Source organism: Camponotus floridanus, unplaced genomic scaffold (genome assembly GCF_003227725.1).
Source record: "Camponotus floridanus strain SB8 unplaced genomic scaffold, Cflo_v7.5 scaffold10, whole genome shotgun sequence".
NCBI classification, from domain to species: domain Eukaryota; kingdom Metazoa; phylum Arthropoda; class Insecta; order Hymenoptera; family Formicidae; genus Camponotus; species Camponotus floridanus.
The window spans coordinates 199,394-225,123 of record NW_020229215.1 but is presented as its reverse complement, the minus strand read 5'-3'; the positions used below and the strand labels follow the sequence as shown (position 1 = coordinate 225,123).

At 32.4% G+C, this 25,730-nt stretch overlaps 1 protein-coding gene across 4 annotated transcripts in view; it reads left to right on the top strand.

The window, feature by feature from the left end:
- LOC105255339 (ADAMTS-like protein 4) overlaps positions 1 to 25,730 on the top strand; it is a 71,179-nt gene that overhangs the window by 10,382 nt on the left and 35,067 nt on the right. For 2 of the 4 annotated variants that reach the window (XM_011264571.3, XM_020028810.2), the window contains exons 1-2: positions 6,709 to 7,095; positions 9,948 to 10,080. In XM_011264571.3, coding sequence (XP_011262873.1) covers positions 9,977 to 10,080 — 104 coding nt within the window. In that variant the 5' untranslated portion in view covers positions 6,709 to 7,095; positions 9,948 to 9,976. Of the gene's footprint in view, positions 1 to 6,708; positions 7,096 to 9,947; positions 10,081 to 25,730 lie in introns of those variants that run through there. The other 2 variants (XM_011264566.3, XM_011264568.3) reach the window with 2 other exon arrangements.

The following is a 25,730-nucleotide window of genomic DNA, read 5'->3' as shown; positions in this document are numbered from 1 at the left end:
ACAGTATAATTCTTAGTGTGAGGAGAGTGCAATGCTTTGCCAGAAGGTTTGGTCGGACCGACCGCATACAACAAGTACCCATCTCAATTGGTTGATTACGGGTCCATAAATTCATTTCGAGACCAAGTTGAACATTGCGTCCAATCGCTGCAAGTTTCCCTCTCGCTTTCTCGATCGGCTGCATTATGCCTTAATCCGCGCCCGCGTGTATTTTGCGAGTTGTGCACAACCATATGTGTGTATGTGTAATATATATATATCCGGCTAATGTTGAAATTTCAATATCGATTTATCGTCGCGCCCCGGCGCACCTTATACATTCGCGATACAATTAACAAGCGACAATTCGCCGCGCGTTAAATTTCCGGTCGTCTCTTTTGCGGGCCTTTTTTGCTCCCATTGATTAATCAGGCGGATTTGATTTGACAATACGAGGAAGTATTTAGCGCGAGATAGGTGTAAAAATTGTTATATTAATTCAGTCTATTTTTACATGAAGATGACAAATATTTCTTTATATAGCATTAAAAAAATGAAAATTTTTTCTATAAAGGTAAACTTTTTTTAAAAATAAATCTTGTATTTTATAAAATCTAAATATATAAATTACAAATATCCATGAGCAAAGCTTTGTTTATTCAAGGTAATATTACATATTTTTATATTTGTACCATAAATTGCGCGTGCTTTCGGAATATTTTTTAATACGAATGTAATTTTTTTTATGATGAAGCGCGATGCACGCATTTTTGTCGGCAAGATCCAAGAAACTTGACGAACGCGTTTTACCTTCGACATGTGAGGTCTAATTCTATCTTGCTCTTTTTGGAAAGGACTTCCTGTTTCTGTGAACCAATCTGAACGATCAGTATACGTTAATCGATGCTTTCCAAATAATCGTTTGCGCAGAAAATCGCCGGCTAATGAAGATTCTCGATCCTTTTTTTCGTATTTACTCGATTTGCAGAGATTGCTGCGAAATGAACTTAATAGTATCTTTGTCAGAAAAAGGATAAAAATGTGCTCAGAATTAATTGAAAAGTATTACGTAACTAAGTAGTTTATTTTCGATTAAATATTTGCATAATTAGAAAATTTTCTAATTTAAAATTTGTAATGTTATATTATTAAAATTTTATAGTTTTAATAGAGATATAAAATTAATAAATATCAACATAATTTCTGTTTCTATTTTTATTTTTTTATTTTATTTTTAGTATTTACGTATAGATATGCACAATACAATATTTTTTAAAAAATTACAATTATTTTGCAGTTACGCTACACAAGTGAAAATTATTTTTGAATGATATTTAGAATTAATTGTAAATTGTCTTGATTTTGTATACCATTTATTCAAGAAATAATAGATGTATATAAACGTAAAATTGCTTAGAAGGACAAAATGTAATCAAATGCATATATCCAATCTTTGTTCCGATTGATTTGCCATTCGAGTGACCGGATATTTGTTCTTCGAACACACACGACGCATTCTGGAGATTCGTTTCCTCTCGAATAAATCAAATCTCTTGGATGTTATTGCGTTTCTTCCGGTCTCCCGCATTCGAGATCTCACATTTCCTGGACTGTCTCATCCTCCTTCCGAGAATTTACTCAATGACATATACATCTATGTAAGGATATTGAATATATGAATCTAAGTACACAAATACGATTTATATAAGTGAAATAATTAAGAAAATTAATTTATAGAAATATTTCATCACTCTTTACTGACAAAGAAAATTAAATAATTCTTTATACATACAGAGTACATTCTCCTTTATATAATATTTTAAATCAAAAAATTTTTTCATAAATTTAAACTTTTAAGATGAGAAATTAATTGCAACTAGTAAAGATACAACAGTTGCGATTCTTGCACAATCTACGTAAGAATTTCTTAACGTGGAATCAAGAAAGTTTTGTAATACCGTCAGAAGGACGAAAGTACTAAACGCTTCATATGGCGTCTCGATGCATTATAACGCCGTGATCTTCGATCGGATCATATGTGCAACGTGTATTATAATCTCTCTAAAGGAAGGGCTGTTAGCCGATAAATTCTTCATCTAGGTGGAACCACTTACAAAAGGGAACACCTTTTCGTGATTGCATGCTTACGGCATGTGAAATAGTGTCCAAATTACAGGTCATGGTGTATAATTCGACGAAGCGTTGAGCAGAATCGTGCATTGCCGAAAAAAAAGTAAGTTGGGCGCGATCCAGGGAACAAGCGTACCCATTTTTCTTCGTAGATACGCGAAATCACGGCTTTTTAGCAGCTTAAATCTTCCCGAGAATCGCGCCGCTAATAAGATTAAGAACCGGCAATTAATCAATTAATCGCGTGATATTTCGTTTTAGAATTGTAAAAGATGTGCGAAGAATAATATGAAAAGTTCACAATTAAAATATAATGAAGACTAGATATTTTAATAAAGGACAAATTAAATATGTATACAAATTCTATTCGCCGATATCAATAAATTAACGCTACAATGCAATAATTCATGATCAACAGTCTAAATTTAAATAATTAGACAATAATTGTCAACTGACAATAAAGCAATAATAACGAAATCACGTTTAATATCATTCAATTTCTATTTAATAAATGTTCTTTTAGTTGAACAAATTAATTATATTATTATTATATTGTTGTTCCGAGCGATTAATTTAATTCTCTCAGTCGATCACGATTTAATTATTTAGATTGACTCGTGTGTAAATTATCATACTGCGTTAAAACATGATAATCAATTAACGATTAATCAGTGACTGCGTTTTAATCTCATGCGGTATTTTGTCATTACGCGACAATCTAGACGTATATATCACTTTCGAAAAATTACAATACAAACTTGTTTGAAATATTATCGGCATAGCAAACGATCGCGATTTCTCTCAGGAGGTTAATGGAAGTCATAAGAAGTCAGTTTTTCTCCAAGTTTCACTATATTTGCTCGTTTGAACGAGGTGGCTTTATGACGTTGCGGTTTCAATTTTCCACGTGGCGAAAGGTTCAACACCAGATATGAAAATCGAGAGTTGTTCTTGTCGACGATTTAATGATGAAAGTAAAAGTTTCTTTGCAAATATAGATGTCAATAAATCATTTCAGATTGCAATAAACGCGCCATCCTATATAATAGATGATTCAAAATCTATCTCGAAATTACGTATGCTCCTCTTTAATTAAGTCAGTATTATTGTGCAATATAATTTACTGAAATTAAATTATACAACTGTTGGCAAACGCTTTTAAGACAGAGAATGAGATAAATAAAATTATTTCCAAACTAATCAAATATGTAATAAATTAATCAGAATTGATAAATTATATAATAAATTATACATATTATAATATTGTAATATAACTGAAAATAATAATTTTTGTTAACTTAAATCAAAGAGATTGATTTAATAACCTACTGTTTGTTTTGTATGTTATCACGTTATCACGTTATCACGTTACATCATAAATTATTGTTCATACACGCGTTCAGTATGTAAATGTTGATAAAGTTTGGGATAAGAAACGGCCTGAAAGACTATGATATAACCAGTTAAGGAGCTATTGGGCTAAACATACGGGCTGCAATCTGGGCCTACGAGGCAATGAAGCATCGTGGGTCTCTTGCTTGTTTTGTCATCTAAGATTTCTTTTAATCTGAACTTCTCTAATGTCATCTTAATTTCAAACTTGATTGTTACCCAGTTTATATTTCACTTAATTAAGTGTACATTTTGTATGTGTATGTATCGCTTTATAATGAAATGCAATTTTATTCTATTTTATCTAATAATTTTCTTAAGCTCGATTATTTATATTTATGCAACGAACATTTATAATCATTTATTATTTCAAATTCTTTTTAGTTTGTTAGAATTTCTAACAAAAAGATTAAAAATATTATTATATTTTAAATTTTATAATGCATAAAGATATTATATTCCTTATCTTGAGTATGCATTAATATTTTTCATAATTGTTCTAATTTGATTTTTAGGATTTGAAATTTAAGATTGGAATTTTAAAAATGTGAATGTATCTTTGGAAGGGAGAAAGATAATAAAAAAAGTGTATTCCATATTAACTCATCAATTAAAAGCCAATGTATTAAATAAATCGCGAAAGTGTTTAGCGTCGATCAGGCAATCTATTTTCGAGGTAGAAATCTTTAGCGCTGCGTGCTGCTTTATCACCGTGAAACCGCAACTATGCGGCTTCGCGCGGATCACAATGCTTTATAATTAATAAATCACAGCGTGACTGAACTTTTATCGAAGGCCCCGACCACCTCGAAGGATGGTTATGGATGTCGCATTTTACAATAGCATTCGACATATAATCGCCATGACTGGTTCTTTGTTAACAGACTCGAGCGAGAGTCGATCGTTCGACGAAACGCACTCACAAATTCGATAATATGTACTAAAATCGAAAAAAAGAAAATTATAATTTTTTTTTTAATTTCAGATGTTAGGTATACATTTATATATTGTCACGTCCAGCATATTTTAATATAAATATTTATATAAATTTGCACAAAAAGTATTTAAATTAAAAGAAATTATATATTATTTTTTACTTATATTAATTTTATATATTAATTTTATATTTTTTATATTTTATAGTTTATTTCTTACTCAAATTAGTAATTTTGTTAAAAATTCCGTATTAATATATTGCAATATTTTATGATCTGTGACTCTAAGAATATTAAATATGCTGTAAAATGCAATAACTGTAGTCCATTGTACGGTAAAAAAGCTTAATGCTTCAAGGGTGCAGGCTACTGGTATATCACTGGCTGGATTGTTATATCCGACAGAAAATAAATAAATGCTTGAAGTGTTCCTCGAATTATCGTATACCATATTTATTTAGTGATGTTGCTCTTAAGTTGGAGAATGCAATCTGAATTCAATCATTAATTGATTGCACAGAATCACAATTGAAAAGTTTTAATTTCAATTTTTATTTATTTATCGTATTCACTTATTTTTAATTAAGATACATATTTTTTTATATTATATCTTAAATTTTTACATTTATCTACTTACATTTGTTATTCATTATTTCGGTTACTTTCTGTTTTACATTTAAAAATTTATTATGTTATTTCTACATTATTGTTGGTACGTTTGTTACATTTTTCAGACTTTAATTTATTAAAGAAGATGAAATTTAAAGACTTTAAGATTGAACATTGTGAAAAAAGCTATGTTCAACATTCACAAGGGACGTTGATTGCTAGTGAGTTAATTACCGGACTTAATCGTCCAACGTAATTGGTTCTGCATTACATTGTATCGCATTATAAGACACTTCCAGTTCTCTCGGCTCCGTCGCAATTCGCCACAGTATTTTACGTGCGATCCGTCGCGCTAGTAAAAAAAGAAAAGCTCGCGAACGATTAGCGACGCGCGACTAGGAGAAAACGAAAAAGAACGGACGGAAAAACAAAGAGAAAAAGGGAACGCTGTGCTCGGGCAGTTCTCCTTGCAACGTTACATCGGGATGATAAAGGAAAAGCACGAGTCTAATCTCGTAGGTAGAAATTTTACGGTCCCATCCGTACCACAATTACAGTTCGTTGAACCGGGAGCGAAGGGCGCGCGAGAAAGGAAAAGGGGCACGTCGGGATTTCCGTCAGTCTATTTAGCGCGCAGATAACATTTTAAACAATACTTCCAATTATCTAGATGAGATTCACCGGTAAATGGGCGTGATAGTGAGTGATAACATAGTCAACGTGCGCCTCTGTTTTGTGTAGAAATGTTTACGTTGCTAGTGAAAAATTTCATTTTGAATGATCCTCTCTGTGCTATCTCCTAAGAAAGAGATACGACATGTTGCAATATAATTGTGTTGTATCTAAAATATAAATATATCGAAATATAGAACAATATTTTACTTTTTAAGGGAATACTTTTAAGATAAAATACGAGATGCATCTATGAAAGAAAATTTATCACATTATTTATATTATATTAATATATAACTGAAATAAAAATATTATTACACTGCAAGTGAATATTTGAAATCAATGATAATAAAATATAAATAAAGTTATTATTTAATTTAAAGATTAAAAATTTAATTTGCTTTCAATAAAAAATGAAAAGAGAAGTTTTTTACACAAATTTATTTTCAATAAAAATGAAGAATATATAGATATTAAAATTTTATTTTTCACAGCACAATATATAAAAAACACGATATATAAATATTTAAATATATAAATATTATGTATAAATAATATAAATGATATATATAAATATTATAAATATATAAATCTATATATTTATCTAGTTCCTCTTTTCTTTAAAATAAAATAAAATAAAGTAAAAATGTCAATAAACCAGATAAACCTTGTTGATAGATCTTGTATCTGTGTGTATGTTTATTGTGTATGTTTATAAATAATTCAAACATTTACAAACGTACTATTTTTAAGCTAAGCATGTGCTTGGCAACGCGAGTAATCACGGGTTAATCGTCGAATTATTGCCATAAGTCTCGCGGGATGTTGGGATGCAGCGCACGATGCAGCGCACGATGCGCAACCGGTGCGCGCACCAAGGGATGCGATGCGTGCGCGTCTCTTCCTCCTCCTCCTCCTCCTTTCTTCGCTCACTCGTGTGGTCCACCACCAGAGTCCCGCGGACTTATATATTTCACGGAGAGTCTCCCACTTTCGCCACTATCATTTCTGTCGCGGCGGCGCTCGTACGCGCCACACACGCCCGGCAGTCCGTCCTTCCTGGCAAGTTCACGCGGAGACCGGAAGCTGCGATCCGTTCGCGCGTACACGCGTCTTGACGTGCCTCCTTGACGCGTGTCCACCCCTCGCCCCCTGTGCCCTCTCTCTTTGAAATCGTCAGTGACGCGGTTTTTTTAACGCCATAAAAAGAAAATAATTGTGCTCTTTTGAATTTCAAATCGAGATCGTACGACGTAGATCTTTTTGCACGCGGGGGTGCGCGAGGGTTTTATATGGGACATGTATGCCACGTGGATCCAGCCGGAAGATCCACCTGCTGCTGGCGCTGTCGAGTGGGATTAGGCGAGCAGGCACGACGGTGAGTGACGAGGGAACAATATAAAGCGCTGCTCCGAAATTGAGGGGCACTATTTAACCTAATCAGGAAATTTATATGTTCGTTTATATTTTGTAAAGAAAATTTAATGATATGAATTATGTCTTATTAATTTTTGTGAATTTTTCGATTAATATGGAAATTGCAAGATTATAAAATATAAGCGAAAAATTTAAAGGGACGTACAATTGATTTTTGGAGACACGAAAAATATTGTTTCTCCATAAAAATATGCTAATACGAGAATAATATTAAAAAAAACTAAATTCAATTTAAAAAAAAATGTTTCTGTGTAATTATTTGATGTCGAAAAATATTAGCATCGCATTAAAATATAATCTCATAAATATAACATTTTTATTCACTTTTCTTTCGCGGCAGAGCATTTTAAATTCTTTTTCTCAAGTATTTTACATATGACTTATTTATTTTGCTTCTCGATACGATCGGTATAATGCTCACGCTAATCTTATGTATGTGATCTTCGAACGTGTTCACGCGTTCAAAGATCGTCTGGCGGACAAAGAGTCAAAGACGCCAAGCACGTCGACGGAAAGACGACTCTGAGGACACGAGACGTAGGAGGAGGACTGGGACGAATTTACCGTGAATTTTTCGTAACGTAATTTATCAAAGGGCCGTATTTCTCTTTGGTTTTCTCTCTCTCTCTCTCTTGCATATACACACGAAACGATGTATATTCTTCGCAGCTGTTCACACAAACGAATCGCATACGCTGTCTCGCGATCAGAAAACCGCGACATAGACACCTCTTTATACCCGTCGGATAGTGACTTAATACATCAGTGCTGTAAATTATGCCTTTATGACTCTTATCTAACCAATTTTTCCGCAAGTGCTCTCACGTATCGCGCATATCATGGTTTTCCCGATTAAAATAGAATAGCTAAAATAGAATCGAGATTACATATTGGAAAACATTCGGGAATTATGAAAATTCTACTTGCATATTTTCGCACAAGAAAGGTACATATAACATGGCGATAATTATATATTCAGGGCTTTGTTGTATTAAAAGAATACCAAGAGAATGAGTATGAACAGTCACAAATCAATGAAAAAGTGTAAGCTATATAATTAATTAATAATTTTATTAATATTTAATTATATATAATATATTGTAATAATATATAACTTAATAAAAAATTATTTTATAATTTTTTATTAAGTTATATATTATTTATTATATATTATTTTTTAAAATTATTTTATAATTTATAAAGATAAAAGAAATTAATAATTAATGTCTTTTTACTCTTATTCGCTTATATTTTTTATACTTGGTCGTTTATACTTGGTTATTTGATTTGATTGCTGTTTTGAATTATATTAAAATCTCTAATATATTTAATATAATTGTATTAAATATAATTGTATTTAATATACTGTATTATTGAACATATTTTCACTAAAAAGAGAGAGACAGAAAGAGGGAGGCAAAGAGGGGGAACTCTCTGAATTCCACAGCGTTACCGTACAGTGTTTGTTTACATCGCTTTGTTGTCATTCACGATGAGACTCGAGCGGCAGGTATCAGCGCGAGATATTCTGTATGTTGTCACATTTATGACACACGATCGTAAGAAGTACGTACGAGCATATATTAAAAGATATGAAACGTAATTATTTCCTATTAACAATTATCAGCTTGTGCGATTAATTAATGTCCACGATTGACAACTGAAGAACGTATCAAGACTATCTATCAAAGTATGTAAGTGTGATTACATTTTGAGTAGAAATCAAAGCGACGAAAAGCACAAAAATTAAAAATTGTTTTTTTCGGATCTTTATTTCTACTTTGTAGCTCTTTTTCCGCGCAATAAATTACTTTCCGCGACAAGCAAAATTACAGAGAATATCTATTTAAGCGACAAAGAGATATATATCGATTGTTTATTGATAATACATATTTCGTGAAATTTTACGTAATTCTATTATGTCTTTGGTCAATGTTAAATTTTAAATTTATATCGTCTAACAGAAAATATATATTTAAAATTTAATATTAATTTATATGTATACTTGATGCTCATATATATGTACTAAGTTATTGAAGTTATTTCAAATATCGAGAATTGTATTCTCGATATTTAAAATAACTTCAATAACTTTATCTGCAGTCTTGATGTAATTTTCATATCAATTTATTTTTCTAACATAATCTAATTATAAATAATGCTAATCGTGCTTATAATTTGCTGTAGAGTCATTAAATTATCAAAAGAAACTTTGCTAATTAATTTCTAATAAAATAATCGTATTATCGTATATAAGAATAAGAAAATACATAATTAGCATATTTAATCAGTTTAGATAGCATCAATTTTAAGTCAGTTTACTAAGTGTGTATGTCGTTCTTTTTATTTATAATGTTTTAAACGATTATGATAGTATATTGTCTATAGAAAAAAAACACATATATTTAATATTTTTATTCGAATCTTTTTATTCATTAACGTCTACATATATTTACGACATGTGTTGAAATAATTACTGGATCATTGACGTTCTGAACCATTAGTGTTTTCAAGCAAGTCGTAAAACTTTAAGTGGAACTCGAAGCGAATCTAATAAGCGCCAGTTCGGCAACGGATGGCGCATTAAAGTTTGGTCGCGACGTTTGGGCGAGAAAAAAAACGGGAAGCTTAATCTTCTGAAAGTTAAGGCGATCGGTCTGCCCAAACGACGCCTCCTGTCCCTCACGCATTGCCCTTCGCCGCCGACGCGGCCATCGTGATTTGTTGCGTCCTTCCTTACGCTCTCTATATCATTCGTCTGATAATGAACTTTGCCCTTCTTCTTTTACGCAGGATGGCCTGAGCCTCGGAACGAATCTTCCATGGACCGTCCACGAAAATCGGAGGATGATTCGTTGTGCATCTTTCCAGGATTTTCGCATCGACGATGCTGCTGGCGATCAACTGTGATCAGGATGGATCTGGGGTAAGTAACGACATTATTCCAGTATTAGAATATGTATTCTAAGCATGTTAGTAAGATACCTTCACAAATATGCGGATAAAAGTGCTATAAAATACATACATTTAACGCAAAACGAAAACAAGGAAATAGCAAGCAAAATAGATTGAAAATAGAACGATATAGTATAACCATTCAGTTATCTGAATATACAATTTGAAGATATGATACATGTATTAAATATATTACATGATTTAAATTTAATTGGCATGAACTTCTTGTTCTTTAACTCATCATATGAAAATTAAAAAATGCAAGAAAAAAATATCAAATATGCAAGAAAAAAATATAAATATTAAAAATATTTTTAACATAATAATGAGAAAAATTTAAGATTTCGTTTTTTCGGTTTTAAAGTCTTGTTTTACACTTTTTGAAAACAAAACTGGATATTTAAATTATTCAAGATATTCGCGTTGAACATATGTTGGAGCCAAACATCTTGTGTGGCATCGAGCTTCATCTTCGAATAACACGCAGGCTTGAGATATTACTCGAAAACGCACTTTCTACGTGCAAAATATGAAGCGCATTCGTGGTAGATACATCGAGAGTAATTCGCTGCACGCGAGTGAGTTACGATATAATTAGGCGCCGGTATGCAAAACGGGAGATACTCGATAAAACACTGATGAATTTATAAGTGTCGTTGTGAAGGAAGCGATTAAAACGAGACATTTATAGCATCTCGTATTTCTTAATCTTTAAATATATGATAGAATACATATTCTCAATTTTTGTATACACACATTGTTAAAATAAATTTATATGATGATTAACACAAAGCAGTGTAGAATCTTGAAAAAATAATATGAGAAAAAGATATGATTTTAAAAAAATTATAAAAATAAAAAAAGATGATGTAAAGATATTCTAAAAATTTTTTAAAATCTATTTTTTTGAGAATTCAAAAGAGAATGATTTATTCTTATATTATAAAAAAATAATTTTTTAATAATTTTTTTTTTTTTTTTTTTTTAATTGACAAGTTCTTATTAAGCTATGAAGCTAGAATTGTCTAAAGACAAATTCGCATAATATGATCCGCATAATATCCGCGTAATGATGGCGTGCAATTCGAGAACCGCGATCAATCTTGTACGGAAGGGAAATTCAAGATGAAATAAATAAGAGAGCATCTATTAGTAAAAGACAATCTTTCGATAACTCATCTTAATGAGAGAATATCTCTTTTTTCCCTCGTCGTTCTGCGCCGCAAGTACGTCGGGTTATTTTAATACGCGGGTATCTTATAATAATTGTCTTGATGTGTGTATATTACACCCGCAAAACCGGACATCAATCGTCATACTCGTTACTTTCGATGCTTCGGGCAGAGGGGCCCTTGTTATTCGCGATATTCCATCTCCTTTTTTATTCCGTGCGTATGCCAATGTCGGTGCATAATTACCGGTTTTCGATCAGGCAAGTGCATCATCGCGTTTCCGCGTCTCTCGAAAAAACGCGCAGCTCTGTTTCTCCCGGTCGCATCCTGTCTTCCATTTGATTTTTTTCTCCCGAGACGTGCTCTCGCATGAAATCCGTTTCTTATGCCCTCATTTTATTCTGACGTTATCATCTTATTGAAAACTTTATATAAGAAAATTGTAGAATTTTAAAAAATAAAAGTTCTCGAATTGTAAGTAAAATTTGTCATTTTTTTAGAATAATATTTATTTATTTGAAAAAATTACAAAATATTTATTACATAAAAGATAACTTATATTAAATCTGTAGTTATATAATTAAAATACACGTGTAGACTATATAATTTTTATTATAGTTATCAAACCACGTGATATACAATTTAAAAGTTGATATGTATCAGTTTGTTTGAAGAATGTTATTTAGCATTTTTTTCTACAATTATTCTTTTTATCAAATCATTTAATTATTTTTTTAATTTTTTTATATGAATAAATTAATCATTTTAGAATTGTTAAAATTTATTATTTCTTAACGCAGATTATTTTCAGAAATGGAAAATGAATCAGAAATGAAAGAATATGAATCTCTGAGAAATTCTCCGCTTCTTTATGTGGAATTTCTTTGCAGTACGAAATAAATGCTAATTATTCCTGTTTTAATTACAGCGGAATAACTATAGCGCATAAAAATTTTCGCAGCGGGGTTATTAAACTTCAGCTTTAACAGTGAAAACGGACACAAAGCATAGAAATGCGAAAAATTAGCCATGCCATATTGTGGTTATCTGCTATCTCGTGCAAGTATTACCGAGATAAAAGCGCTTGGTTTTTCTATCAGAGATTACGTGTATAATATTTTATAATGTAATGCACAGAGTTAATCATAAAAATAATATAATTTCCGTTTTCACTTTTATATCGAAATTACTCATAATTTCAGAATTTAACACGTAATAATATGTAAACATATCTTTTTTTACCAAATATTTTCATATTTGAATAAAATAAAGATATGTTTGTATTATTATGTTTATAAACAATAGATGATTATAATTGATAAATGATTATAATTATATACGTTTTTCGAATCTTTACAAATCACTATAACATACATGAGTCAGTTATTACATAACGACAATATTCATATAAAAATAAAATAATTTATATATGAATCCATTTCTGGAGATGATCCGAAACTGCGGGAGGTTAAATCTTTCGGTTATCTCGAATATGTTTTTATAACGCTGCAACGAATAAAATCATTCAGCGTGATTCAAGAGCTCGTCGACGTTGACGCCCGTGAAAATGTAATAACTCGTGCATCACCCTATAACGTTAATCCCTTCAAGAGGATGAATCCTCTTGGGAAAAAAATCGATGTGAACAAGGAAACTGTAGCATATCCCTATAATAATTATATCCAGTCTATCAATACGCGCACGATTACTTCGCACGAATACAGCTTTCCTTCCGTAGATTACATACGATATGTACCGTGTACATACGATATATAATCGCGCTAATCGTTTACCGCAATATCCAGAGCATTCCAGAATCTACATACTTTCCTCATTTACTTATTTTCGAAAAAAACTAAGAGATCCAGAATGACAGATAATTGAATGATACACAATTATAGCGAATCATACTTTAACGATATGAGTAATTAAAAAAATTTGATTCCGCGGCTAATATTAAACGAATTTTAATTTAATAAAATTTTAATTTACGATTTAATCAGCAAGATATTTAAATACGATATTTCTCTTTATCTTGGCAATTTGGTTGAAACATTTTGTACATGACAAAAATTCGATATCTCTACAAAACCTGTACTGATTAAAAATTTTGTACATGAAAAATATTTCTGCAATGCTCTGTACATATTTATATATTGCATATGTAGCATACTCGGCGCAAAAATATTTACCGTTGATAGGTTTTTTTCCAATGTTATTATATTAATAGAAAAGAAAAAAGATTAAACCATATATAAGTTTTTAAAATATAAATGCTATATGAATACATGTATATAACTGATACATGTAATTATATAAGTAATTTCTTATAAAAATCATATTTGTCATATTAATCTTTATCATATTATATTCGTAAAAAAATTTACAATTTATTCATACAAATTTGTAAATAAAATTTCTAAATATATTTAAAAATAAATTTAGTTAGTTGAGCTGTGTTGTGACTAAAACAATTATATATTTCGATAAATCGATTTGTGATTTTTTTTCAATATTTTTTCGAACGACTTGCAAATTCCAACATGTATAATTCAATCGCAAAGGTAAACATGAATGTGTATAAAAAATGCATACATAACAATTCTCTATACATACGCTTCATATCGTATCAGGTCGGACGAACGAAAACCTGAAACCTGAAACGAATGAGGATGGATGGCAAGTCGCAAGGTGCGAATTTAAAACCAAGATAGAGAACGCGATGCGATTAATATCGATTATTTACGATGCGTTGCACTCGCATGTATAAGCGAGAAGGGGCTTAATCGCGCGGCGACGACAACCGGACGAACGGATACGTAAACGTCACGTGTGCGGCGTTTTACGTCCATTAGCCGCGCCTCGAAAACGAACGTGTCAGAAATCTGAAGGGCAGCCGGCGTGCCACGTCGCGACGTGCGAACGTCTTTTGATCTTTGCCGCCGTACGCGCGAAATACGCGTAGACACCGCGTTTCCACGTCGTGCATCCCGCCGAGATGCACTCGTATGCAATCGGATCGCGTTAGCGTTTTGCGCCGTGCATTTCTTAATCCGTCAGTACTCTAATGGCAAAAGACCCTCGTGATGAGAATCTGATGAAGCTGCCACTTTTAATGAACAAATAATCATATGAAATATCATATACTATAAATGCGAATAAGAATTTTTTTTAAAAAAATTAGTACTAAAATGTAAAAAAATTAGTTCTAAAATGTAAAAAATTAATACTAAAATGTAGGTAAAAGCGTCCTTGTGCATTTGAAAGAATTGCAAATAACTTTATTTAAATACTCTAAATACATATTTCATGACTTTCGGAATATGAAATATTCTAAGATAATTTTATAAAACAATAAATCATAAAACTAAAAAATATGTGACCATTTTTACAATTTTTATTTTTTCTACAAAATTATATATTTATTTGAATTATTTGAATTATATATTTATAATTATTTAATTTATTTAATTTTTTAATTTAATTTTTTAATTTTATTAATTATATATTTTATTTTTTTACAAAATAATTATTTAATAATATATAAAGTGTAAGCGATTAAATTTAATATATAACATATTTAAACATAATATAACAGCTTTATTCTAATTAAGATATAGATATGTTATTTTAGAGTGGAAAGAATTAATTAATTTATTTTATAATAATAATATAGAAATGTATCGCATGCATACGTAATTTGTTTGTTCGATCATCTATCATTAAACCGACAAACGATGAAACTCATCATTAAAATCTTTGTCACAGGCTTATGCGTGCATTTATCAGTGGCGACGTAGATTTAAAAGAAAATTACGTGTTTTCCACGCGCGCAATTAATAATTCTCGATGGCGGGGCCGATTAATATCATTAGACGGTTTAATAGAGCGTTGTATCTTTGCGACTGTTAAAGAACTCTTTAATGATGCTCGAGGCAGACTCGCCGCGAATTGTAAATTGAGCGTTTCTATTTCGCGTGAACGCGCATCTCGATCAATTTATTTCGAGGCAATATTGAAAGACTCTTGCAAAAGAGAAAGAGAGAACATCCTATCGGGACTAAAGATAGAAACACCGCAATGAAGTCGTCTCGCGAGTATATACATAATACAAGAAATACTATTCATAAATCGAACGGGCCTAAAGGTTGTTCATGGCACCTCTCGACGTGTAATCATCTTGTTATTTTCATCGGAAAATTTTTTTTCGCGGCCGTGCATTTATGAACATCGACATTGCGTGATTTTGTCGTTTTATCAAGGCTGAAATACACGGAACGAAATTGCGTTGGCGAAAATTATTTATTGTAATCGTCCAGGTAGTAAATTGTATATAATTAATTCTCTCTAACAATCGTTTCGGAAATTATAAGTTACAATTTACTTTTAAAAATGTAAAGTTTATGAATATAAAATTTGTTTTAAAATAATGTATGAAAGATGAAGAATAAAAATAAAAATAAAAGAAAATATTCTTTTAAAGTAAGAACACATATTTATAAGGAATATATTTTTGAAAAATAATTATCAAATAAATAAATCTCACACGATTGCACTTTAGCTTTCTTTCGTATAATAAAACGGTTATCTTCCACTCGCGAATAACATTAATCTCCCAAGAGTGAACTTCGCGTTGAAGTCATGGGCGGGTTACAGCTATTGTCAAGTGTATATTTCTCCGTCATGGAATCGTGCATGCATGCATGAGTCGCAGTGCGCTTTGTCGGTTCGAGGATGTCGAGACGCCGACTCGGACCTCTCACGAATTCGTTATCGAGGACTCGGTAAGTCGATTTCCATGTCGTTATCTGGGTCTATTAAATACAATCGTACATGATACTGACCGTTAATATGCTGCATAATTTTTCTCAATCTCGTGTCCCACATTCACATTAAAAAAAAAAATATCTTTATATACGACATTTTTACTTTCAATCGTAATATTTATGATTTACGCAACAAAGTGAATTTTAAAAATATAATTTTATTTAAATATTAAAGATTTACGTTTTTTATTTTAATGAAATATTAATTAAAATACTAATAATGCCATACGTTAATTGATAAAAAATTAACATTATCAACAGAATAAATAAAATTAGATGAAATTTATACAGCGATGTGTTGCTTCTGTTATTACATTCCCACATTGCGTTCCCGGAAAGGAGTGCGGCAAGTAATGCACATTGCACATCGTGCGCCGGGCATCTGTAAACGGGATGCACTCGCGTTGCACCCGTTGCTCCTTGTTTCTCGCGACCGACGTGCCGAACAGGTGGTTGCGATGTAAACTGAGAGAATTTGAAATACGGTCGACCCTGTAGCGGCTAGGAAATTGCGTGAGGCACGACTACTCTCAGTCGATTCCGTTTTGCCATTAGAGGCGAAACTCGTTGCAATCCGTCGTAGAATTCGAGTGAAATGATTTTTGCCGCGAATAAATCATTTGCGAACAGCTGTTGTGTTATAAAGCACGCTTATAAATTTCGTTACACGATACATATAATATCTCACTTGTAAGAGATTTATAGTACTCGTCAGCCTTATCGATTTTACCTTATTGCCAACGTTATCGAATTGAAATTACACTATATCATTTTTAATCGATATATCATAATATGGCCGATTTTGACTTATCTGAAATTTTATAAAATTGTTAACAAATGAGTGATCTAAGGCGATATTATTAAACTTTTTTATTGTGAACGAAATAAAATTGTCAAGCAAAACAATTATAAAAAAAGAGAGAACGTTATACGAGGGGATAGTAAAAGATAATGGATGTGTGGTGGGATTCCGTTGAAGACTTGTATTTATATTACAAGCAAACAGATTTATCTGTGTGCGTTCGCTTCCGGTGATCGATAATTTTCTAAGCTCCTCTTAAATAATCCGTCTATTTCTCGCAGCTATTTGTGGCTACAGCGATGTAACGCGTGTTACTGCAAGCGAGTCATTGACTTTCGTTTACGTTAAAGCAGTCCCGCTGACAGAAGTTTGACGGTGCGCGCGAAAATGATTCTTTTTTTCTCGTCAATTGTGTACAGTTTAGGTATCGCTCGTTTAACATACACTAATGCACACGTCAGATTTTTGTGTCTCGAGAAGATCCACACCCCATTACCAGCATTGTGCTTGCACATTGACCAGTCATCATTCAAGTGCACTAAATGCAATATCGAGTTGCGACGCCGATCGTGACGACGACTCGATGACGCTCATTCACGTCATTGCGCGTATCTTAGCAGAGATGCGTATCTTGACAAATGCATTGTCTACAATTGCATTTGTCATAGAGTGCGTTGAACTCTGGGTCGTCGATTATATTGAGTTCTCTTTCAGAACTGATATTTTAATTCTCAATATATATTTTCAAAACTTAAAAATAAAATCCTTTTGAATTATGTTAGAAAAATTTGTTTTTAATCAAGGATAAGATAATTTTATCAATTATCTATTTTTCTTAGCATAAATATATGTCAGAGAAAAGAAATATCTATTATCCATAAATATATTTCAGAGAAAAGAAATATCTTTATCCTTAATAATTTAATATTTTTCATCCCTAAATATAAAATATTTTGAGCGCATTGTTAATATTGACACGTATAAGAGTATACCTAGAATGAAGTGAAAGGAATATAAACTTTATCGCTTGATATAAAACGGGAATTTCATTGGAGAATAAAAACAATGTTTTTAATAATAATTAAAAAACACCGGACGCGCATGAAACTGCGAAGGGAATCGATCGAGATGAAACTAATTTCATTGGAAGAACTTGAAATTGCGAGTTTCCCGTCATGGAATTTCTAGTGGTGCGCGTCAAACGAATCTCAGGGGAATTGCGGTGACCACTCGGAAATTCCATCTAACGCGGCCAAACGAATCGCAGTGCTGGGTTACATCTCGTCGACCAGCTGCATGTTTAATGCCGCGATCCATTCCCGCGGTGCTCTCTTAGTTCGCTATCAATTCAGATCCCGAACGATCCTCCCACTGTTTTATTCTACGCTTTTGTTGGCGTCGATCGCGATCTTTCTCGTCGCATAGATCCTATTGTCGCCTATTGTCGGCGTAAAGGAACGCGTTCATTCGGCATGCGACTGTCGAGATTCGCGCGAGTTACACGCGAACGCTGATAGAATACGCATCGCGCGCGTTCCCTCTATCAGAGAAAACTCTTATTTTTACGATAAAGAGGAGGAAAAATTATCCAAAACAAAGATATGCAAGATTTTGTGTTTCTCTTTTAAGGTACAAAAATTTTATGAACGATCCTTTTTCCTGTCAAAAAGTACTTTAAATACAGTTAAAATACAGTGTTTCTTAATAAGGCGAAAAATTTTAGAAGATGATTCTTTGTCAAAAATTAAGGGGGATTTTCACATAAACATATACTCCTATATCCCTGTGAAGTTACACTCCTCCAAAAATAGAGGTAAAAATTAGGTTTTTATTTTTTTCTTAAATTGGGAACAAGTTAAAGAAATGAAATTAGGTGGATATTTTCTACTAATAAAAAGGTTGTTTATTAGTATTTTTTTCAGCCTCCCGTATTATTATAAGGGGATGAACTGATCTTCAAGAATAGAAAAAAACTCTTATTTTTACAATAAAGGGGAGGAAAAATTATCCAAAGCAAAGATATACAAGATTTTGCGTGTTTCTTTTAAGGTACAAAAATTTTATGAACGATAAAGAATCTCTTTTTTTTTTCAAAAAATACTTTGTTAAAATATTAATTCTTTATCTGCAAACGTTCATTTCATGCGTTAATTGAATCACAATTAAATGGAAAATAAATATAAATATAAATTTGTAGAATTTCTGGAAACACTAAGATCCCTAACGTAGCGTAGAGAATATAAAGAGGTTTAAGTTCTATGAAAAACAAACAAATTACCGACGAGAAGTTGCAATGCGTATCTTCAAATAAACGCAAACTCGTGTCTCTCCGAGAAACGAGAGCTCTAAATTGCTCAGTACCGGGTTTGCGGCGCGCGTGCAAACGAGTTAGAGACCTCCGTGCATTATCAACGGGTCAAGAGCATCAATTTACCACTTTGAGCGATGCGTTTACACTGCGTTAACACAGTGTTTGCTCCGTTCGCCCGTTGCGTAGAGGAGGCGTTAACGGCTTTACTTAAGGCGCGGAATCACGAGTAGCAGGCTCGAGTTGGCAGGGTACTCCGATTTTCTTTCGACGCTTCGTCAGCTGAAACAAATTTGAGAGAATCTGCTCGCGTCGGGCTAATCGCATCGGCGACGACAAGACTCCCATCAACCGCCGGATATTGACGGGAAGGCTGCCGTCGCGCCGGTTCTCGCTTTTTGCCGCCGTTATTTATAGCGGATTTACATCGCCTCTCCTCAAACTCGTCACGAACTTTTATCGCGGAGCCTGTAATTTACAGCGCGCGCGCGATCGACGAGCAGGCCCGTTTTAGCTTTAATACCTTCCCCGTCCCGCTATCTTCGATGGCAATCCCGATTCAACTCGAGACGACCGGTAGCAGCATGAGAGATCAATTTTAATTCAATTTAAAAATTATTATTAATGGCCTCGTCAATGAGGTGCCGCTTTTCATGGCAAATTTTTGCATTTCTAATAACGTTATTATATTTGAAATTCATAGAGATTTTATTAAATTAAGTTAATAACGGTTAGGAAGAAGCATATTAAGAAGTCACTCGAGAATCGAGTTTAGTTTAAAAGTTTAGCGTTTTATTAACTGCTTCAGTTAATATTGCAATTAAACAATAATTAAATAATTTACAGAGTAGTTGTAACATAACTTAAAATATCGTACATGTATTAAAATGCATTATAATATTTATTTAATAAGATATTTTTTATAAGATATTTTTTATTTAATTTATGTACATGTTTATTTTTTATTTTTTCTATAATAATAAATGTTCAACATGCAAAAGACTTTTTCAATTTAAAATAGGCGTTTAATTATTCTTATTTAAAAACTATTTAATTTATTAAATATAGGGCAAATCTCATATCGGATTTTTAAAAATAATTTTTGTTGCATTCTAAACGTAACTAGCCAAGCATCAGTAACCTCATTAACATAAAATGTCATATATAATATTGTAATCGTGATAAGCAGCCACATCGCATCGCGCACGTGTATTGGCGGCATTGCACTCGAGCGTGCAGCGATAACGCCGTTTCCTCACTTACTCCGATGTGACGGCGACAAGTGTAAATCGTGTAAACCTCGCGTAACATTTATAAACTTCTCCCTAGGCTGCACGCATACAACGCGGCTATTGTACGACATCGGGGCGGGAGGCTCGGGAACGCCGGCGTCGTAAGATAATTTCGAAAAAAATGGGTTACACGGCTCTTATCTGCCCCGACGGACTTTATGACGGCCCGACGAACTCGACGAACGGCGTCGCCGACTTTGTTGTCGCGCCAGAGTCGGATCTAACATGCAAAGTTGTCGGAAAAGTCGTAATCCTGATAAGCATTCCTTTAAAGTTAGTTCAGAACTGAAAGTCTAATATTTTGCAACGAACTGTCAGACAGTTGAAATTTTTATATAGGTTTTTGCTGATTTATTTATTGCTATTGAAAATATATTTGTTATCCTATGAATAGGAATTTGATAGCACTAGTGACTTCAGAATATGAATGCGAATAAGTTATAAATAAAATTAATTAAATGCAAAAATACATTATATAAATTGTAACTATAAAATAAATCAAAAGTAAAAGAATATTTTTTAAATCTTGATTTCAACTATATGATAAATATTTCATATCGGAGTCAATATTGTACACGCATAAAAAAAAATAATAATAATAAATAGATACCATACGAAAGAAAATGAAATAATTTATAATTATATAAAATATGTGAGTACAAAATGATAAACAAACTTGAGCGCATGTTTGATAACGTTCGGGGAAATCTTGAAATGTCATTCATGATTGATTGTAACAGGGTCACCGTGCCGCTTATTCTTGGAGAAATTGCAAAATAATTTCTCGGATTTGCGAATGCATTGATCACGTTTGACGTCACGATTCGGCACGCGATAACTTAGAAACTAATGTTTAAAAATCAACTCAAGAATTGTTTCAATTATTTAAATTTCTCTGAACTAAAATGTATGAAAGATTATTTATCTCTTACTTTATAATTATGTTACAAGTCTGTTGTATAATATGTCTGAAACTTCTTTATCTATCTAGCAAGAAATAATTGTCAATGATAACATGAATTAATTAATTTAATTTGCAAATATGTATATGTTTGATACTGGTTTAATTTGCATTTTATTAACGAATATATGTATATGATTTCATAAGTGAGTTACCGGTTATGTGTCTTATCTTGATTAGACACGTCAGTGCTATAACGTAAGTGATTAAAGGGATATATGTTATCAAATGTTTCTATTTGTGTTACTGATTCTTCATATAACGTGCCAGAATAAACGTGAATTGTTGTGTGATACATACTTTCTACTTTTTGCACGTAAAAATATATATTTGTTTTTTTTTTAAATAATCAATTTCCAAATATTGAAATAGATATTTATAAATATATATTTTACTTATATATATTTTCCGATATAATTGTCAGTTATTTAACAATTAATTAATTGCAGATAAAAACAAATATTAATTAATTAATTGCAGATAAAAACAAATAATATAAAATAAATTTAAAATAAGAAAGATAATTGCAAAAATATGAAAATAAATAATACTTATTAATTTATATTTTCATACCTTATATAATTTTAAATCATTTTACTCGTTATATATTTTTCATTTGTATCGAAATTTATTTTTATACGCGTGTTGCAAGATTGAATCGAGATTGACTCCGACATAATTCTACGGATATTCATCCATCATGGTTAAGACAAATCAAATTTTTCCAACGTTTATTCCATCAATTTTATTTATGAATTCACGATTTCATCACTTATCCGATGAAAAATATCTTCGCACGCGTGTCTTGAACGGATGTGGTTGTTACCACTGTTTCAGCAGTTGCAAAATCGCAATGCATTACTATGTTCCCCATGGAATCACACATCACGACGTGACTATAAACCGTCGTGTGCGTGACATACCGCAACTTGACTAGGAAAACCAGCGATTTCCGGCATAACGTTGTATGCGCGCGTCTATTTCAAGACGTTTGTAATAACAACGCGGGGATGACGCGCTAAAATGACTTTTCTGCGGTAACATTCGAAGGGAAATTGCGCGAATCTTTGTGCAATTTTGTATCGCACTGTAACAACACTAATTATATAATTTAAAAAAAAATTCTCTAGTCATTTTGCAATTTATGCAAATATATTATACATAAATGTGTATAAATGCCTAAAAAAATAGCAAGAAATTTATTTTATTCTAAACGCATTGCGTCGAAAATAAAAGACCGATGCATGTGTTAAAAGCATGCGGATCTGACCGCCGGTGTCATGGGACGAACTTTACATAGTTACGCTCGTTACACTGGTCATTGTCGGTCCATGTGTTAAATTAATCACTGCGGCGAACATTCTTCAGCGTTTCTCGCTAGAGGAAGCTTTAATCCGTTCTGCGAATTGGCAGGAATTAATTTGCGCGATTCGCCGCCGCATGCGGAAACGGTTTCGTCTCGCTTCAAATGCCTAATTGATGGTTCTGTTTCGACGCTATGCCGTATAATAACCGGCGCCGGGGCTACATGTGTGCAACATATCGCTGCAATCTCGGCGACGACGTCGCTCGTGGGAACACAGTGCTTGATACCTTGTCGATAACATACGTCATCACGGAGGAAACATTCCCGTTGTTCGAAACTGACAAAAGCAGCCCTTGAACGCAAGAGAGAGTGTATCACTTCTAACGCCAATACGTATCGTGAAATTTAATTGATTCGATCAATTGTGTTATTGAACTTTTTTTCCCAAGTATTTCCCTTTCCGCAAAAATTAAATATAAAATTTAACTTTCTCTCGGCGTTAATAAAGTAATAATTAATACAATTGCATACCTACACAGAAAAAAAGGATATTCTTGTTTTGAAAATATCTTTAGTTTTAACATGGAAATCCTGAAATGAGATTATATTGCGTTAATTAAAGAAAAATATAATTGCTTGAATGAAGTCATTTTATATAGTTCAGTCAAGAAAAATATATTCTTATGATTTAAGATTTAATTTTCTTGAATGGAAAGGAAAAAATGTTAGGTAGAAAATAACATTTTTAAATCAAAGATTATATATAATTTTCTTAAAGTAGGATTAAATAATTATATATTCTTGAGATGACAATTACTATATTGAAATAAGATTATAATACTGTTGAAATTTAAAATTATTAAATTCTTCTAAGAAGATTATAAATTGTTGCGTATGAAACAATATATGAAAGAACGCGTTAATTTAAGTATATAAATTTTGATTTGACACTTATTTTTTTTCTATGTACGATAATATATAATGTATATTATGAAAATAATGTCTTTCCTTTCATTTTATATTACATTACATATACAACAATTTTAAATCACTTGATAGTAGATTGAGTTAAATACCTAAAAATTGTCCGAAATAAAATATTGATCGATTCAATATAATTTTTCCCAACGTGTTATAGCAATTGATCTCACACTTGCGGCTTTATTAAATTGGATCGCCATAAATCTCGCGAGCAACGGGATTCATCGGAGAAGCTCGCGACGCCCAATCTCGCGCATAGTATTCATAATTAGCCGGACTTAACGTTTGTCAACGAATATTATTAAGCACTCGTTTGCGATGTACTTTACGACGCAAGGCGCAGCCTTGTTATTAATCACATTGTTTCGGTCGGTCGTTAAATGGACAGCTTAATGACTCGGGCCTGGTCATCGGTCAACAGTGCGTGTGACGAAAGTGCAAACACAGTAACCCACGGATGCTTGCCACCATTGAATGCTGCACTCAGATTAAAAATAATTCCATTCGGTAATTGTGTCCATTCGGATATCGTGTGTTTCAAATTTTATCAAATAATTTTAATTTAAACTACGCTCCTTCAGAAGTTAAACGTCATTCGGATACATGAAACTTTTTATATTGCTTTTTCCAAATTATTCGATAATATCAATATTTCTAATTTTATCTTTTATTTTTTATTTTCTATTTTAATATATTAATTAATTAAAACTTTATTTGCATTTTTCTTATCATGATGATGAAAACTTTAATTGGCTATGTTATTTATTTTCACTTTATTGTTGCTTTATATACGTAGATATAGATCCAGCTTTCGCAAAAAGGTACTCAAGTCTCCTTTCCCTACAGTCGCGATTAAGAGCGCGATTAAGACACGGACCTTATGGATCGTTGGCCCGAAATGCCGGTTTATCAACCATGTAATTGCCGCAAAAAAGAATTGCATACCGCGGTGCAATCGCGAAAGAGAGTGAGTAGCCGCGAGTGAGACGGCAGGACGTTTGGGACGCGTCTCGAGGATGGACGTTGGACGGATGCATTCGGATAAGGAGATACGGTGCACGCGCGTGGTCTCTCCTCATCGATGCACCGGAAGGCACGAGAACAGGCGTATTCCATTTATTTTTCAGTGAGCTCCGTCGAAAGAGACTATGCTGGCTACCGCCGCCGGTGCCATCTCGTCATTTCATCTCTTATCGTGCCTCTCTCTCTCTCTCTCTTTCTCTTCTCTTCTTTTTTTCTGCCTCTTTTTTCTGCCGAAACATATAATTATTCTTGCGAATTGCAACGTGAACGAAGACGCGAAATTCTGATTCGTCGCACGTGGACCTTGAGATCGTTAGCGTTTCGAGACGATCTTGACCCGCTGGAACGCGCTTTCTGCCCTTCGTAATTTATCGCGTTACTGTAACATGCATTACAACGAAGCGAGCACTTGGAGCCGCGTATATTTAGCGTTAAATGGAACTATCTGATTCTGCTGGCATTTACGTTAACGTTGAACGCGATCTTTGTATTAGGCGAATAACACTTGGAATCAGACGGCCCCACTTAGCGCTAAATTTGCGGTACAATTTTGTCGATGTCGTCATACGTGAATTATATATCGATATTTATATCATAAATTTCTCTGAAGTTCTTCCAAGAATTTTTTAAATTTTAAGATTTGATTTTGTCGATGAGCTTAAAATAATTTGAAATACAATCTTTTCTTATCAATCTTTTAAATAAATTTTTTTTTCTTTTTTATATTCTTATTTGTAAATAAATTTTTATACTTGTTAGATACTTACTATAATATCAAATTAATATTACATGATATAATAATTAATATTGTATAATATTAATTATTACATTTGCAAAGTACGAAGAGAAATTATAATTTAATTCGGTTTATAGAAGTCATTTATAAATATAGCTTTTATATAAGCATACATCATAAGTAAGTTCATAATTTCTGCATGTAATAAACAATC